We start from the raw sequence: 19,957 nt of genomic DNA on the forward strand, positions 1-19,957 counted from the left end.
TGAGTGATTAGAGAAAGGGGGCTAAATTTAGACAAATTAGTAATTAGTTTAACAGAAAGTGAATGAGTAACGAGGGGTGAGTGTTATGGGCGTTCTAGACTTCTAGGTATATTTTTAACTTGCGCCATCTGCACCGATTGTTTCCCGTCAGCAGGACTCTACTCTCCAATAATGTTGTTAAAAGTGCTTTTTTAATGATTCCATTAAAATGTTTTCGATAAAATGCAGCAGTTTATTGATTGGCCTCTGTGTCGTACAGTTTTGTTCATCAGAAATAGGTAAATGATAGTCTATAATGTGTTCAACAGTGGCAGTATACGTAACGTAACGGTTTGTATTTTTTTTTGCAGCATCGTTTTATGGGTCTAGTTATGTCAACGTACCTTACCAAGATGCGAAAAGCACGACAGAAATCAGTTTTGCTTTTCGTACGAAACATTTGGATGCTTTTCTGTTTTTGGCTGCTGGCAAAACCGATTACTGTTTTGTCCTGCTGGAAGCTGGTAAGCTAAAGGTAAAGATAAATCTCGGAGCTGGTGAGTCAGAGATATCATCACCGAGAGGACTTCGGCTTGATGATCTAAACTGGCATTTGGTGAACATATCACGAAAGGAAGGAGATTTGAATTTGGCAGTTGATAAAATACACATAGTCAGGTAAATTGTCATCCATATTTTATTGTTTATCTTAAAATCAGGTTATATAATTTTTTATATTGTTTATAGAGAAAAACTGCCTATTGGGTTCTATGAACTGAACATGTACGGTGGTTTGTACGTTGGCGGTCAAGGAGATTTTTCCGAATTATTCTTAGGCCACACAAATGGCTTACGTGGTTGTCTACGAGATGTTCGCTATAATGCAGTACTAGATGTTTTGAGTAGAGCACGATGGCGAACTGGTAGAGCCGATGCTCATTCAATATCTTGGGGTTGTGTAAATGAATTTGATGCTCCAAGAGAATCAAGTATATCATTCCTAGAAGATGGTGCTTATATGGCTATACCCAGTATGTTAACATCCAGAACTAATGTTAAGTAAGTATATATGAGTACTATAGTAGATATTATAGGTACTTATGAAAAGTGTTTATGTTTATAAGGTGGCAGTTTTCCATAAAAACAATATCTGAAATTGGATTAATACTTTATAATTCTAAAAAAAGCTCAACATTAAGTAGACATAGTGGGAATGTGGATTTTGTTGGTGTAGAACTTGTTGGTGGTAAAATACGTGTTGCTCAAAACTGGGGTTCTGGCGTCACTGAACTATATTCCGATGTTACTATCAACGATGGAGTCTGGCATTCTATAAATGTAGCTATGGAAGCTGGTGGACTTGATGTTACTATTGATGCACCCAAACATAGGTATCGTTTGGCGTTAAATAACTCAGCTCTACCTTCAAAACATTTAGATCTTTCAACTATAGTAAGTGAAAGTAAAAATAATATGACTCTTAATTATACTTAATATATTTTCTATATTACATATTTTAGCTGTATGTTGGCGGTCTGGAAGTAAATATGAGAAGTGGAGCATTAGCTTCTGGTATGCTATCAGCGGGTAATAGTTTTAAAGGATGTATTCGAGGAATTTCAAACGATGGACGCGCACTTGGTTTACCAGATGCATTAGATACATCCAAACTCATATCTCGTTGTGTTTGGTCATACCCGTGTACAGAGAAACCTTGTGTTCATTCACCTGACATTGGGTGTTCACAAGTTGGAATAAATTCCTTTAAATGTCTTGGATGCGAGAATCACAATGATCCTCAATGCGTTCGTCCTGAATTTGTTCAAACACATAATGTATACTCTAAATATTCTCATTTTTATAGTAAAATTACTGAAATTAATTAATATTTTACAGGCTATGTTAAAAGTTCCATTGCCAATTTCTATTGAAGTATTATCTGTAAACAATTTGATCGTAGTCGAAGGTTCTACAGCAACTCTAACTACATCAGTTATTAGTTTGATACTAGATTATAATCATTATGGGGTTCGAGAAGCAGGAGTACAGTTTCATATTGTTCAACCTTATGCTAAACATGGAAAATTGAATATCGAGTCTTCTAAATCATCTACTGGAATTTCAATCTCTACATTCAATATGCTTAATATTTTAAAAAATGAGGTAAGGGTAGTATTAGCAATGTATTAATAATTTAATTTAAAAATGTATTAAAAATGTAAGTTATCTTGGTTACTAGAATATCAGGTAGACTTTATTGTATATGTTATCAAGATCATTGTAACTATTAATATTATATTAACAAAATTATTGTACTTATACATAATTGTTATAGGTTTTTTATGTTCATGATGGATCTGAAAGTACTCAAGATTTTATAACACTTGATCTAGAGTTTACGTCTAATGAAGGTTTATTATTACCAGATTATTTACAAGAACGACAACGATTTATATTACCTGTTAATATAACTCCTGAAAATGATACACCAACTGTTCGTATACCATCTGATTACAATTTAATTCTGGCACAGGTAAAATATTTTTTTTTTTATTGACAAACGCGGTTAATGCTTACTTATGTTTGTCTAATTTTGTTGAGTTTTTTTTTTTTTTTAGTTTATACTTAGTGTCTTTGTGAGTTGCATGCAGTAGCTACTGATTTTTTCACTTTGCATTTTTTTGTTGTTGAATTTGTAAGTAATTTTAATGTATCGTTAATGTTTTGTTTGTTAAGTTGTTGATTATTTCTAGGGTACATGGAAAATGCTGGATAAAGATAAAATAGTAGTGATTGACCGAGATTCTAGCCCAGAAAGACTCATTGTATCTGTAATGAATATTAGTGGTGGCTATTTAGATACAACTGACAATCCAAATGTACCACTTGAAACATTTACAGTTGCTCAGATGAATAATGGATTTATTGGTTATAGACACATTTCAAATGAAACTGGCCACTTTACCTTTACTGTAAAAGTAAGTATTTAGATTAATTTTAGTTGAAAACAAATAAGTTAATCAAATTACTTAATTTATTCATTAATTTAATTTATTGTTTATTTCCAATGTATTCTTAGGTATCTGATGGCGAAAAAGAAAGTTCCATTACATTGATACCTGTTAATGTTTACAGTTTATCATTGACTCATGTTCAAAATACGGGTGCCATTTTAGCTTATAAATCATCTGTTGTAATTAGTCCTTCTAATTTAACATTTGCAACTAATGCTGATGATCCATCACTTGAGTTGACATTCAAAGTAAGAATATATAAATTTAAAAATGTACAAACTATTTATAAACACTTATATTTTGTACGGCATGGGTGTTGTAATAGTAAAAAACTAATAAAATTGAATGCAGCATTGTACAGTAAAAATGAAAAAAATTGCACTAAAAATGTATAATTTCATTATAAATGTTTTTAATTTATTGTTATTAATTTATTATAATCATTATTTTTTACTTGCATACTTTAAATAAATATTTAATAAAAAATAATTTCACAATTATTTTTACTGTTCTTTTTCCTTAAATAATATTTAACTTCCACAAAAAAAACATATTTTACATTTTATTTTAACAATCTAAACTACTACATTAAACATATTGATATGGACTAAAAGCGTGTTTGTTTTAAATATTAATATTTATGCGTTCATCAATTTGGAGCAAATGAAAACAAAATTACTTAAGCAAAATTGAAAAATAGTTAACATTATTTTATAAATCAGTAAATTCAACAATTGCACTTAACATTTTTAGATTTTAATTTGTTATTATGTGAAACGCATTTATGAATAGTAGAAAGAAATTGCTAATACAACAACACTTGTGTCCTATTTATATGTTATAATTTATATATATTTACTAGGTTGTAAAACATCCAAAATTTGGGGCACTAAAACTAATTGACGGAGAGCAAGCACAAGATAAAATAACTGTATTTAATAATCATCAATTAGAAAAAAAACTTGTCAGTTATGTGCATAATAGTGAAGGTTCTCCAACTAAAGATTTCTTTAAAGTAAATTAATATAATATTGAGTACTAGTACTTCATACAAATAAATGTTAATAATATTTAATGATTATTTTTTTTTTTAGTTTGAAATATGGGCTGGCCAAGTAAAACTAGGTGATACATATAAATTTGAATTTAATTTTGTTGAAGTACATTTGACTGTGGATGTTTTTGGTCCTTTAAAATGGAATGCATCTAGTGAAACTGCAGTAAAAAGTGATTCTATTAAAGTACAAACCCATCCAATACTTTTACATCCAAGCTCCATAATTTTTGAATTAACTAAAACTTCGCACACCGCATCATTATATTTAAGGTTTGTTATATTCATTGTTAAAAATGTTATTCTATTTTGAAGTATTTTTAGGAATAAACCCTTGGTGGATGGTGAAACATGGACTCAAAATGATGTAGATTCTGGACTTTTGACATTAAAACTACACCATGACACATACTCACCTGCAACAGATTTGTTTGATGTAAAAATAAGTGCTCCTCGTTGTCAACCAATAGTGTCTAAGTTGTTAAATTTTGAATATTCACCAAGTCCGTTATTGATTCAAGCCGTTTCTGCTTTTATCCATCCTTTAGAAGTAATTATTAAGTTAAATTATTTTTATTTAGTTAATATTTATAGGGTTCAAATTTTTATGCATAATAAATAGTATTTTATACTATTTACTATTTAGGAAGTTACATTTTTTTCTCAATGTTGTAAACACTTCTTGTACTTTGTTCTCTAAAAAATATCTGTTTTCTGCAGCTTTTTCCTCCAACTCTCTTCTCCATTTTCAGCTCAAGTAAAAGTTTTATAAAGAGTATCTTTATAAAACAACAACATCCATTAATACACCAGAAAAATATTTTTAACTTTGCCATAAAATTTTAATGATTGAACATTCAAAATAAGATACTATTATACTACAATCATAGTTGATTTTACTTATTAGTGTAAACTTTTATTTGCGCAATCCACAAATAATCTAAATTTACGATAAAAATCTAAAATTATAATGCTATAAAAGTGTTCTGTATTTAGAGATTTTATCGAAAAATTACGAAATTTCCATTTCGCTATTTGGAGGTGTCTGTTTATTGAGGTTTCACTGTAAATTAATTTAAGCCTGGTCCATAAGAAGATTGTAAAACACAGAAGTTACTATCATGAGAGTATTATTGCGTGAACATAAAGATAGTAACTATCAAACTATTGAAAATCTATGCGTGTGAGAATTGTATGATGAATGACATACTGTGGACCTGGCTTTATGCGTAGGAAATAAAAATGACAAATATTTGTAAAAAAAAAAATGTATTTTCTTTAAATTCCATACCCTGAAGATTAATAATGTATGCACTATGTATCTATTATTTTTATTACTGTATTGCAACAATTTATTTATTACAGGTTATAGAAGGTAGTTCATCTCCATTGACTGATAAACACATCTCAATTAAATGTGTTGGTGTAAATCAATTACGCTATGAAATTTTATCTGGACCAGAGCATGGTTATTTACATTTACTAATTAATAACAGTACAGTTAAAAATGTAACCGTGTTCACTGAAGATGACTTGTATGATAGTACATTATCTTATTCGCACGATGGATCTGAAAATAATCGTGATCATTTTAAATTTTTAGCTACTTCAAAAAATGCTAATTTTCAAGTTAGTTTTTTTTAATTGACATACCTTAATGTAAATAATATAAATATTTATATGTTTAGTATGTTAGCCAAGTCAATATATCTGTGCAACTAATCAATGATAATCCACCAAGTTGCATGACTGAGGAAAATCTACGTGTAGTCACAGGTAGTGATCGAACTATAACTAATCACAATTTACAATGTCAAGACAAAGATGTTGATACACCAGTAGCCTCACTGATTTTCACCATAAACTCAATTTCAAATGGAATGATCTTGAATACTGTCAATGATCCTTTTACGACAGTTATGAAATTCACTCAAGTATGTATTTTTGCCTAATCAAGAATATGTACTTTTTAACTATGCTGTACTAAACATTTTATATACTTACTATTTTCAGGAAGAAGTAAACAACGGAAAATTGATTTATCGTGATGAGTTTTCAGCTGATACTAAACAAAATCGAAATAGTGTTGTGGAACTGGGTGTATTTGATGGAAAACATTCTATTGATCTTAAACTTCAAGTTGAATCCTCTCCACCATTTATAAAAGTATTAAATAATTCTCAGTTAATGTTAAGACAAGGAGGAGCTGCTACTATCACAACTAATCACATTTATGCTGATACAAATTTAAACATACATTCTGATAAAATTAAGTAAGTTTACAATATACACTTTCTGTTTGTTATTGTATTACTTTATATTGTTTTATTTTAGCTATCAAGTAATAAATGGTCCTGACCAAGGAGAAATTGAGCTTGGTTCAAACCTCGAGCCTTTGAAAACTACTATATTTAGCCAAGCAGAACTTGAAGCTGGTCATGTACGCTACCGGCATAATGGTGATGTGGAAAGTGTTCGAGACAGAGTAACCATCCGTGTATCTGCTGGTAGTACTGTATCTAGAGAATTGGAATTTGATATAAGGCTTTTACCACAACACTATTGGGAACCACTCGAAGTCACTAAGAACTCACCAATAATAGTTGACGAGTCTACTACCATTGCAGTTATCAGACAATACCTTGAAGTACAAAAAATATATAATTTTATTAATAAAAATATTATTTTTTCTATGTTTTAGATTTATAATTATAATTAATTGTAGGTAAAACAAGACATGGTACCACCTTCAGATATTATGTACTTAGTAAAAGAACCTCCGCGTTATGGTTATTTAGAAAAAGAATCCAACGAAGAAGACCCTGGAAGTCCGGAAAACAACCATTTAACTACTTTCAATCAAAGTCTTATAAATAGTGGACATCTTTACTATGTTCAATCAACCATGAATCAGAGTACTGATCGATTGGTCGTTGATATTACAAATGGAGTTGTTTCATTGTATGGTCTTGTTGTGAGTAATATTATCTTTAATGGTTACTTCATAATACAAATAAAAATAATTTTTGACAGATAAGTTTTGTGATTGTGCCAAAAAATGTATATTTAACAAGCTCCCAGCTTAATGTTATTGAAGGAGGAAATGTGACTTTGAGTGCCGATACATTTCCGGTTATGAGTTCATATTATACAGACAGAGTATCTCGATATACATTGGTTAGTGCTCCAAACCATGGGCGTATTGTGCGAACTACTGCTGATACTTTTGATCCAACTATAGATTATTGGAGTCCCAAACAACTAGCAAGATCACAAATAATGGTTGGTTAGAATTATACTTCTCCAAAGTCTGTATTAATTAGTTTTATTTTCTATATTTTTTATATTTCAGTATGTTCATGATGGGTCTGAAAGTACTGACGATAGTTTTTCCGTTAAAGTAGGAGTGTCTGATGAAAAAGAAAGTGCTCCGGTTGATATTGAAGTTAAAATAAATCCAGTGAATAATCAAAGACCATTGATTATAAGGAATACTGGTATTAAAGTTTGGAAAGGTGGAATTGGGCTCATAACTTCTGATAACTTAAGTAAGTCAACAAAATATCAATTAAAATAATTTTTACAAAAAAAAAATTCATTATTTTAGCTGTTGAAGACAAAGACACGGATGTTTCCAACTTGACTTTTGTAGTGACATCATCTAGATGTGGTCATGTGATTTTAGAATTGCAACGTACTGAGAGATTTACCCAAGCACAAATTGATCAGGGTATTGTTTTTTTCCAACATTCTGGAGAATATTGTGATGGTGAATTGGAACTGTCAGCACATGATGGTCTACATTCTACAGGAGTTACACAATTTAAAATAACAACAGAACAAGCCTCAGTCAAACTTTTAGTCAATAATCCCCTGCGAGTATTTCCAATGCTTGGACGTCAATTTACTATTGACCATTTAATGGCTCAATGTGATGATCCAAATTATCAGGTTACTTACATTGTAAGAAATGCACCAAGATATGGCATTGTGTCTAAGAGTGCTTCATATGAAGATTCAAATCAAATGGCTATTACAAATTTTACACAAAAAAACGTAAATGAATCAGCTGTGTGGTATCATCATGTATCAAAATATTTTTCCAGTAACACTACTAATGATGTTTTTACATTTGATGCCATATGTGAATATGCAATTCCAATTACTAATCAAGTAAGTAAAACTAAACGATAAAAAACAAACCGAATTATTTTCTAAATAATTAAATTCATGCAATGTTGTTATATTTTTTTTAGACTTTCAATCTTGAAATAACTGTATCGTCTGGTGGCCTTGAAGAGCTTTTAATTGGTGATAAGACTAAAGAACTTGTTGTTAAAGAAGGGGAATCAACCATTATTGATTTAAATACTACTGCAATTTTAACATTTTTAGTAAATAGCATTGGCATTAGATCGCCAACTATCAAAATTGAACTTACAAATGAACCTAAGCATGGCCATGTATGCCTTGATGACGATTGTGGCCGACGAACATTTTCCCAAGGTCATATGAGGCGTAATCAAGTTAGATATGTACATGATCATTCAGATACCTTGTCTGATAGTTTAGAATTTTCTGTTTACTTGGACATTGATCCGACCGCTGTTCCTTTATGTAATGTGACCATTCCAGTAAGCATCACACCTGTAAACGACCAACCATTCTTTTTAACTCAATCATACCCAAATATGAGACTTGTTCAAGGACAATCTGTAACATTGACTAGATCAGAACTGTTAACTGAAGACCCAGATACTCCACCTGAACAAATTGTTTATGACATTGTAACTGGACCTGCTTATGGTACTATCTGTTTGGCTGGTATTAAAAATTCTGTTAGATTTACTCAAGCTGATATTGATGCTGGTGAAGTAATTTACAAACACGATGGTCAGTTAAAACCTACCACATTTTATTTCCGTGTGTGGGACGGTCAGTTTAATCCAGTCTATAAGGTCTTCCAAATTTATGTCATACCTGTTACTCTGAATGTAACTGTATCGTTACCTTTGCCATTACTTCAAGGAACATATGAAACAGTAGTGAATGAAAGGTTATTCCAAGTTGAGACAAATGGAGACAAAGATTCAGTTGCTTACAATATCTCAATGAATCCTAGGCATGGTGTAATCTATGTAAATGGCACAAAATCAAAATTATTTTCTCACAAAGATTTAAAAGATGGTAGAGTAATTTATAGACAGACTGACTTGACTTCTGCAGCAGATGCATTAAGATTATCTGCTCAAATGCATTGTGAGCAATCTCCTGTAATTAGAGATTTGTGGTTAAATGTCAGTGTTGAACCTTTGGTAAAAACTGGGGCGTTTTATCCTTTAACAGGATTGAAATCTCAACTTGGTGTTCAAGTTTTAAATGCTGAAATGTTAGCAAAAACCACAAGTTCTGATCCAAAGTACAAAATTTTAAGAAAACCTAAGTATGGAAAGTTGAAAAAAATTGTTAGGAGATCTGGAGACAAACAAGTAATTCGCGAAGTTGATGTTACTAAATTTTCACATGGAGAAATAGCTAGTGGAATAGTGTATTTTGTGGCAAAGAAAGTACTGGAACCGGTAGAAGACAGTTTTCCATTTTTACTTACAGCAAATGGTGTGCAACCAGCAATTGGTGAATTGCGATTTCATGTATCTGTAGCTGAACCTCCTTCTACTACAACACCTCATATACCTACAACCACGATTAAGTACTCTTTAACTTCTGTTAGCAAAAAATCGGATATTGTAGAAATCGCAAGACCAAATATGAGTGATGATTATTTGTTATGTGTTGGGTTCATTATGGCTGTGGTGGTAGCGTCCCTTGTCATTGTAGTTCTTATTCGATGTCGATCTAAGAAACGTGCAGAAGAGTTGGATAAAATGAATCCCATGCCATTACCTTGCCCACCCGATGATTTGATGACCACATCACCTAGGATCGACAAGAATGAAAATCACGGATGTAAAGTAATAGCTTTGGGTCCACCAGAACATACTGAACCAGAGACTGATTTTAATATGAGGTATCCATATGGTGCTGCTGATGAAGAATACAGTAGCAGTGCTGATGGTACAGAACAAAATAATCCAATGCTTAGAAGAAATCAGTATTGGGTTTGACGTAAGTAGTCAATAGTGTCAAACTATTATTTATTAAGTTAAATATATTTAAAAATTATATAAATAATACATGTTTTAAACTATTATTATTATTAATTTGTACAATTATAAATTTAAATTAATTGTATAATAATTTCTTTTTTCTTTTTCCATCTCGATTAGATTATTGAAAATCTAGTCTGTAACAACATTTATAATGATAACCCTACATTACTCTAAGTTGTATTACAAGTTAATCTTAACAAAACATTTTTACTTCCAGCTAACTATTTTAATTTTAAGTGACAACATTTTAAGGGCATGTAACACATTAAATTAAGCTTAAGTTAGGTAATAAATTATGTATTAAATAGGTACGCATAATGTGTTGAATGAACTAAAATAACATGAAATGTTTTGGTATTAATACCTGTACTCTGTAGCCCAATTTTTATATTATTTAGTTAATATTGATGAAAACTTGTACTATTGAAACATTTCATGTGAATAATACACGCAACAAATAATTGACTCGACAATTATTTTTTTTTCAAAACTTAATTTTGAATGTCTGTAACATTGTCCAGATTACATAATTGACTGATTGTTTTAATAAAATAATTAGTAATTAGTTGTTTGATTAGATTGGAAAAAAAAACAAAAACGTTTTAGTATTAATCGATTTATTATACTCAAAAAATGAAGTAACAAGTGATAAAATCTTGTTGTTGAACATTTTTTTTTCTATCTATGTAATACCTACTATTTAGTTTTTACATTTGTGTTTCTTAAATTATTTATATTGAGTCCCTTGAATTTGTATTTAATGTAATTTTCAAATGAAAGACATTTTTATTAGGAGAATTTATCATACCTCAATGTTGTTTGTTTGTTCCCATTCATTGTACAACACCTTACTACGGGCCAAGAAATTGTGTCGAAAAGTATTTAGATTATCTATATTATAGTTGTACACTTGAACCTGAGTATCAATTATCTACCATAAAACTATATTATAAATGAACGTTTAAAAACATTTATTAAGTCTTGAGCGCATGTCCCAAAATGTAATTACCTATATTATATGTCTCAAAGCTCAATTTATTATGTCTTAGTTTTCTTTTTGTACATACTATTTTTAGACTAATAAAATTAAACGTAAACATTTCAAATTTTAAGTGGTTTTTAATTGACATTGATGTGTGGCGTTTGCCTACACTCTGATGTGAAAAGTGCCCAAAAAATCCGGTGCTCTTAGTATAACGTGTTCGAATTCCATAAACGACAATTTTCCGTCGCCGTCTACGTCTGCTTCTTCAATGACTTTTTCGCACACCTGAACGATCTCCTCAGCTGACAATTGACTGCGCGTCAACAGCTTCAGCACTTGTTCAAGGTCAGCTGGACCGATGTGATGGTCGTCGTCGAAATCTACAGCCACCAACAGACGCCATTAAAAATAACATTTTGTGATACGAATATTATTGAATCGTTTATACTTTATACAAATTGGAATTAGTTAGATAATATAATACAATTTAATTATTAGTTAAGGTCCAACAGGACTTACGATAGCACGCCAAGGATCAAATGTTGAAATAAGGTGGGAGTTGTATTCATAATATTAATCGTCTACCTGAATCATTCACATTGTGGCGCGCAGTATGTTGGAAACCTAAACTACCTACCAATATCGTGCAATTTCGAGGATTTGTAAACAAATAAATTATAACATTTTTACAACATTTTTTATTTCCATAGTGAATTTATAGGTTTTTCTCTTTTTTAAATCATAACATATTACGTATATATTAATTTCATTCTTCCTCAATCTTCAGTACCTAATAGTACTTTTTAAAGATGTTTATGTAAAAAAATGTGTTATTGCTGAATAGATTTTTATATAATATAATTATACAAACATTGAAAGTTTGGATGAGCAGAATAGTATACTAAACATTTGCTGGGTATATCACCACCACTTCACGTAGATCATCTATACTTTAAATACTTGTTCTTAAAACACAATCCTATATTTTTCAAAAATTTTAAACAGTGCACTTGACAGCAGATTATGAAATCAAAATTTAACTACCGTAAAAAAAATAGTAGGAATACTGAGAGCCGTATCATAGTCAATAAGAATAAATATTGCAAATTTTGATTAATTAAAAAGTAAAAATTTTTAATTATAACTATAAACCAATACTTAAGATAGGTTTTGACCAACCTTAATTTAATTAATACTTTTTCTTTTCTTAATCCAAAGTCTCGCTTATGAATCTCATTTGAGTCATAAGTACCTATAATAGCTTAAGCATAACTTATTCCTAAGCATCGACTATATGAATACGACCCTGAGTGTAGTCTGTCAACTATACCAATTACGATTATACGAATATTATAAGTTGCCAACTAACCGTAAATCTTAAAGGCGTAGTAAACTTTGATTTGCCTAGGAGCCTGTTCGCTAAACACCGACAACAAGTCTAAAAAATCTTCAAAACTCAATGACCCATTGCCTTCTTTTGAGAATACCTGACATATACGTTCTTTAAATGGGTTTTCCTGTAACAAAAATCAATTTTTTGGGTATCACAAATAGTACATGACTTGTATACTCGTCCAATTGAGAGGGAGGGACACTATAGTATAAATAGTCACATTTTATATTTATTTTACAGACAAACAAAAACAAAATTCATAATTTTACGTGTTACCAAGTATAGGCAGGTACATGTATTTAACTAAGAAAAAAAAATAATAATTTCAATTGGTACGTAATTAATCTAAATTTAAATATATATCTCTAAGTACCTTAAGTTCTGGCAACTGTTCGATTCGTTCCTGTGGCACGCGGATTTTCACTGGTTCGTCTCCGGTCATTTTCTTGGGCACTACTTCAGGACAAATCGCTCTGTATCTTTTATACACTCTTTACAAACAAAACGGAACCAAATGTTAGGCCTATAGTTTTTTTTCTTCATGTATTCACAGTGAGTGCGTGCATATGTACATACAATTTACTAGTTTACACAACCGCAGTGCTGGAGCGTGAGTGGCAAAATACCTCTTATAAGTTATATTTTATTTTAAATATCAGCACAGGTATCCATTTATTTAACATTTTATAAATTGCGTAAGTTAAGTACAGTTTCAGAGAAACGATGACATAATTGGAAATGCAATTCTGAATTAGGAGGCTGCACATTTTATAAGCAATCTTATGAATCTGAAAATGTTAAACAAATTACCTATAAAAGCCAAAAAACCTAATAAATCAAAAATGCAAAACGTTACAAAATTAAAGTTTCAAAATTGAATTAATTTGTACCTAATTCAAATTCAAAATTCATTATTCTCTGTTCAAATATCTAATTTTATCTGAAAATGTCTATAAAAATTAAACTGTGATTATACATATTTTTAGATTTTTTTGTATTTAGGCACATTTAAGGTGGTGGAAACACATAACTCAAAACTGGCTTTTTCGTCATACTTCCTGAGATTGATTTTATAATACTTTTCTGGCCCCGATTTTTAGAAGTACTTAGTAACTATTTTAGGTACCTAAGTTGTACATACCTTCTGACGTTAGTTTCTGTATTGTATTTTTTATCAGCATCAGTTTTTTTGGAAACGTTTTCGACGTTTTTTTTTTTATGTGTTAGTGCTACGTAAGCTTACGAGTACAACTCTTGGACGCCACATGAAGAAATTACGTTTCCGAATTATATATAATATAGTCCTATAGTAATTAATAGGTAGATATAACCTATACCCATACCCATCTCCCCTCATGTATTTCAAAAATAATTAATTAACATAACACGTATGCAGTGGGTCAGTGGCACCAAGTCGAAGGTACATGGACTGAATTCATTATTGCTTCATAATGTTATAATAAAGGGTGGTAGCGGTATGCGTTTGGGATAATTTGTTAAAATTACAATGCCTTTGAGCCTCGATGACCGATGTTATCTATACATTGTGCGTTGAGGGAATGATTTAAAAATATTAAAAAGTAATTATTGTGTGATATTTTTTATTACGCTGTGATGCGTTTGGGAAATTTTTAATAAATGCATTTATGAATAGCTTAGAACATTATATTAATACAACCCTCAGTAAATACATATTTTTTGGCTTCGCAATATGTCTATGAATTTGACACCACTTTTTATGCGTATGATAGTTGAGAATTTAATATAAATATTTATATTTATATAATCAATGGAATGAGACGAATGAGAACTAACGTGCGTTGCGACTGAATGATGGGCAATAAGCAGTGGCACAATGATCAGGAGTGTTGGGTGTGCAATTCATAGGGGCCCCGAGATCTCATATACGATATTCCTAATATAATGTGTAATATACAAAATAATATAATAATAGTTAAAAAGGTGGGTAAGTGGATGTCGCTCTGCTGTACAATAGGTTACAAGTGGGTCACTGTAATGGATGGTGTTAAATTTGAATTCAATGATATAATATCATTGTATATAAAAAAAACGATTCTGAGCGAAAACGGTCAGTCAGCCTATGATATTACCAAGTATATTTGATGATATTATTGTGAATAAAGTAATTTATATATAACCTATTTACGTGGAACCTTGTTTTAAATTTTTAATCCTTAGCCATAAAAGTTAAACATTTTATACATTTTTAACTACAAAATAATTAATAAATTATAAATTTGATAAATGTTGTCAAAATTTGAACTTTAAATGCTTATAAAAAAAAAATGTGCCTATGTATTTTTAATATTTTTCAACTGCTATTAGAACGATATATCAGGAGCCTTATATTAAATTTTCACGCTTTTTTACCCAACAAATAAAAATTTATTGATATTTATAGAAAAAAAAACTAAAAAAATTGAAAACTGACAATGTCCGTAGACAGCTCAAAAAGAGTCAAAATATTTTCAACATTTTATGGTGTATAGAAAATGCTAATATAAACATTCAGTGAAATTTTCAAGTATCTACAGTCATTCGTTTTTTAATTACAATAAAATAAGAAAATTGTTACATGAGAAATCGAGTAAATATCAAATGTTGTAAAAATATAAATTTCAGACGCTCATAAAAATTTAAATTAAGTTTCTTCTAGAAATTTTTTTTTTGATAAAGGTAGACAAACTTATGAGTAATCTTATATTACATTTTCAAATCTTAGATTTAAAAAGAAAAATTTTTATGAATTCTCATCAAAATAATTTGCTATTTTTCGTGATTTTTCCGTATTTTGTCAAAATTTGAACTTTAAATGCTTATAATTAAAAACTGTGACTAAGGATTTTTAATTTTTTTCACCTTTGAAACAATAACCTATAGGAGCCTTCTATTAAGTTTTCAAGCTTTTTACCCAACAGATAAAATTTTATTGATATTTATAGAAAAAAAAACTAAAAAAAATGGAAACTGAAAATGTCCGTAAACAGCTCAAAATATTTGGAAAATGTTATGGTGTATAGAAAATACTAATATAAACATTCAGTCAAAATGTCATGTACCTACGGTCATTTGTTTTAGAGTTGCACCAAAAACCAAAATCGATTTTCTCAAAAACAGATTTTGCGTAAAAATTCCCGTTTTTCTTTAATTTTTCTTTTGTTTTTCACGTCGCTTTTGAAAACTACTGAGAAATTTTTACTTTTGACCCCCAAAGCACCAACTAGATACACTTTCCTATCAGAAAAGATACTGTTGAAGAAAATCTAAGCATTTTTACTATCCTAAAAGATGATGACAGACAAAAATAAAAAAACACACATAATTGTAAAATTAATACGTCCACCTAATCGTTCCACTCAGAATCCAAAATTAATACAATTAATATAATGTAATCTATATATATATTATAAAATAGAACCCCCTTTTTTTGTATGTATACGAGCATATATCTCGAAAAGAACTACTTATTTTAATACAGTTTTCACTAATAAATCGAGGGTCACGGGGAAGGTTTTAATGTATATATAATAATTTTCCTTGGTAAAATTAATTGGGTGGCCGAAAATAATAACTATCTATGTCTCTATATATAAAAATAAATGTTTGTCTGTATGTCATTGAACTCCTCCTAAACCACTGAAAATTTTTTGTGTGTTTTTGAGTGAGTCCCTGAATGGTTTAGATTCACAATTAGACCCAGTTGGTTCAACCCGGCGAGGTGTTCAAACCGGTATTTTGAGATTTACGATAGAAATATTTGTTTATAAATGGTTGCTATTGGTTATAGGAGAAATAATTATTAAAAATTAGTATTTTAAATGTTTGCCATTAGTTACTCTGGCAAATGAGGTAAAAGCATCCACCAAAACGTCGCACGCTTATGGTTTCAAATAAAAAATTATATCTTAAAACAAATATGACATTTGTAGCTATTATATAGGTTCTCAAAAACTATTTAGCTGATTTTGTGAAAATTTTAAATTGTTCTTGGAGATATCAGAAAAGTTTAAAGAGTAGTTGAAACCACGTTCGATTAATACCAAGGGCTATACCCAATCCACCACGAATAAATTGTCCATCTTGGTCGATTTAGTTCGCAAAGCTACCCAAATTTATCTGTGAACTGAGGTACCTAGGTAGGTACACCAAAACCAAGATACACTCATATAACCTAATTTTTTTAAAAAATATTTTTGGCAGGCGGAATCTGGTTATAGGTACAACTAAAATTAGATGTTGGTTTATCCGAAGTTAATAGCCTCAAAAAATGACTGGACCATTTTCAATAAAAGTTATTTCAATAGATTATTACTTGAAACTTAGAGGGTGTAAATAGCTTAATTTTTCAATTTATATAAGTTGTAGATAGGTAAAGGGTAGCTCGCACATGATTTTTTTTAGCATATGAAAAAAGAAATTTTTTTTGTCAATCTAAATGGTTGCAATGCGTTACGTATTATATAATATATAAATATTATAATTATTAGAAGAAATATAGTATATACATTTTGTACAAATATATTTATTAAAAATACAAATCTGTGGCCTGGAAAATTTCAGGCGGGACAGCTATAGTATAATATAATACAATTAATAATATAATAATATGTCATATTGTATTATCTGTTTTAATATAATAACACTAAATAATAATGTCTTTACTTTTTTAAGTTTGAAAGAGTTCGAATTACGAGTACCCCCCATGCGAGAAACCTGCGTAAAGTTAGGTATATTATATTATAACTAATAATTATTAACTATTACATATGAGAAAACAATATTTTTTAGAGTTACAATAAGGTATGACTGCTTTTCATTCTTGTTAGCAGGTAAGGGCCCTGGTCTAGACATTTTCACATGGGCCCCTTATTATCAAGTTGCGCCACTGCCCACTGGCAAAAAGACATTTCTCATTTATTTTTCGTAAACAATATAGTTATTTTTATATAATATATATAATACTAGCTGAACTCGTGCAATTTACCTGATAACTTGCCTGAATAACCTCTGAAATTATGGTTAAAATCGGTTGTTAGTTTTTGAGTTTATAGGCAACAAACATATAGAAAAATCATTTTATAAATAAACTCTCATATTAATTATTTTAAGATATTATTTGTTTATTCGAAGCCATAATATGCGTGACATTTTTATGCATGCTTTTACCTCATCTGCCCGAGTATAACTAATGGCAACCATTTACATAAAAAAGAATACTAATTTCTACTATAAAAAATTGCAATTATAATCTGTAACTAATGGCAACTACTTATAAATAAATAAACATATAACAATTAATTATACCAATATCGGTTGATTACTTTTACTTTAGGTGTACAAAGTAAAGTATTTTACCTATTGGCTATTAGCAAAGACAATTAATAAAATAATAGAATATCATTATATTATATAATTTTTTATTTTATTAAAAAAAAAATAAAAATATTATATAATATATTATTATGCACAAGGCGTGCGCAGACTTTTGGTTCCGGGGGTGCACACTAAAAATTAGCGCCCACAATAATTTTGAAAACAATTATAGATACAGACAAATGTACCAATCGTATATATCAAATTTATTTATTTATTTATTTTATTTTATTATTCATTCTAATAAACATTACATAACAATATATAGATTTACAATCTTATAATGATAATCGACGTTTAAAAGTAACAACTTTTTTGAATTTGTTAATAATTTCATTAATTTTATTTACACTTAATTAATAATTAGGGCCCTTGTCGTTTTTGGTGAAGGGTCCGGGGGTACCCAGGCACCCCCGGCACCCCCTGTGCGCACGCCTATGTAAATAAATGCATTTAATAATACAAATAATATACGAATATACCTAAATAAATAGTGGTCGATCACCAAATAATTTTTATAGTATAACTCACTTGTAGGAAAACGTTGACAACCCCTATAGTACAGCATATCTATAAAATATAATAAGTACTCCGTGGCGTAGCCAGGGGATGGCTGAGGGGGCTGCAGCCGATGCCCCCCTCCCCCCGAAATGTTAGGAAAATTAAAAAATGTCAACGATCTATAATAGTCGCTCAAAAAGTTTTTAAATTGTATTTAAAATATTTAAAAATGTACTATAAGTATTAACACTTTTCAGCTATCTATCTGTCTGTGCTAAGACGCAATACCTCGTAAGTTAAAAAAAAAGGTATTTTGAGATACATACATCAAAATATACAGAAAAAATAAACACATAAATTAATGAAAATACCACGTATGTCCCACAAAAACTCTAGGAGAATATAAATGTTGAACAATTGTCACGTGTATCTAATCTCATTGATTCCCGTATCAGTTTTATGGGTTTCCTGAAAAAACCACTTTTTGGAGATTGCGACTTTGCGACTTAGGTATTGCGACTTAGCCACAGATATATAAAAATAGTAGATAGACGACTCCCTATTCCTACAATGTAATAATTATGAAGCCGACAAAATGGCCGAAATTCTCTTATCTAAGAGATGAATGTTTACAAAATGTAAATTATGATAAACCGTGATATGGCGGGAATCAAAAACTATTAAATATGTATTACAATGACACATCATCCACTTAAAATTAAGATTGAATGTATAATTTATTGCAACAAACGAGAAATACAATATAGACATAATAAACAAGTTTCAAGTTCGTCCAATAAGCACATGCTTGAATTCGAGTGATGTGAGTTCATATTAAAAATGAACTAAAAATAAAAGTTTATGTTATATCATATTACAACATAATAAAGTAAAACAATTTAATTTAATATTAAATATAAGAGAAAATATGATTAATATAATATATCTTATACTTGGTGAAATTATAAAAATTGTTTAAATTAATATTATATTTATGTAATAAAAAGACTTCTAATTATTTGATGTTGAGTTCCAAAATAAATACGATTAAATGGTACAGTTAAATTACAATTATTTTAAGATCTTGTATTAATAACAATACAAAGGATGAAATTTACTTGTATTAACTTTAAACATATGGTATAATACAATTTGCAGCTCACAAGTTTGATCAAAAGTCCAATAGGACAATAGGTACAATAACCAGTTTTGTTTTGTTCATTTTAAACATTTATATAATTATTATTATTATTAAATAAGATAGTATATCTGTTTTGATTTATTTATTTGAAATATTTTATAATTATTATTATACTAGGCCAGTTTTGGTTTTTTTTTTTTAACATTAATTGTATTATTATTAAAATTATTAAATTAGGTAACTTACCAGTTTTGTTTTGTTTTGTTTAAAACATTTGTTTTATTATTAAATAAGGTAGTATACCATTTTTGTTTTATTGATTTGAA

At 29.5% G+C, this 19,957-nt stretch overlaps 2 protein-coding genes across 2 annotated transcripts in view; one reads left to right on the forward strand and one right to left on the reverse strand.

Moving 5' to 3' along the window:
• LOC132942604 (chondroitin sulfate proteoglycan 4) lies at positions 1-11,323 on the forward strand. The gene is made up of 21 exons (XM_061011159.1): positions 1-278; positions 351-657; positions 727-1,038; positions 1,104-1,431; positions 1,500-1,814; positions 1,876-2,142; positions 2,315-2,512; positions 2,733-2,957; positions 3,059-3,241; positions 3,856-4,008; positions 4,088-4,320; positions 4,372-4,597; positions 5,413-5,676; positions 5,736-5,981; positions 6,061-6,320; positions 6,382-6,694; positions 6,773-7,021; positions 7,081-7,329; positions 7,400-7,595; positions 7,655-8,220; positions 8,304-11,323. The coding sequence occupies exons 1-21, from the start codon at positions 209-211 to the stop codon at positions 10,170-10,172; spliced, it is 7,029 nt and encodes a 2,342-aa protein (XP_060867142.1). The 5' UTR covers positions 1-208; the 3' UTR covers positions 10,173-11,323.
• The window catches only part of LOC132942605 (calcium and integrin-binding family member 3), a 19,105-nt gene continuing 9,697 nt past the window's right edge, over positions 10,550-19,957 (reverse strand). Inside the window, exons 3-5 of the mRNA XM_061011160.1 lie at positions 12,969-13,086; positions 12,572-12,719; positions 10,550-11,582 (exon numbers count right to left, since the gene is read on the reverse strand). Coding sequence (XP_060867143.1) covers positions 11,365-11,582; positions 12,572-12,719; positions 12,969-13,086 — 484 coding nt within the window. The 3' untranslated portion in view covers positions 10,550-11,364. The remainder of the gene's footprint in view (positions 11,583-12,571; positions 12,720-12,968; positions 13,087-19,957) is intronic.

Source organism: Metopolophium dirhodum, chromosome 4 (assembly GCF_019925205.1).
Source record: "Metopolophium dirhodum isolate CAU chromosome 4, ASM1992520v1, whole genome shotgun sequence".
Classification (NCBI taxonomy): domain Eukaryota; kingdom Metazoa; phylum Arthropoda; class Insecta; order Hemiptera; family Aphididae; genus Metopolophium; species Metopolophium dirhodum.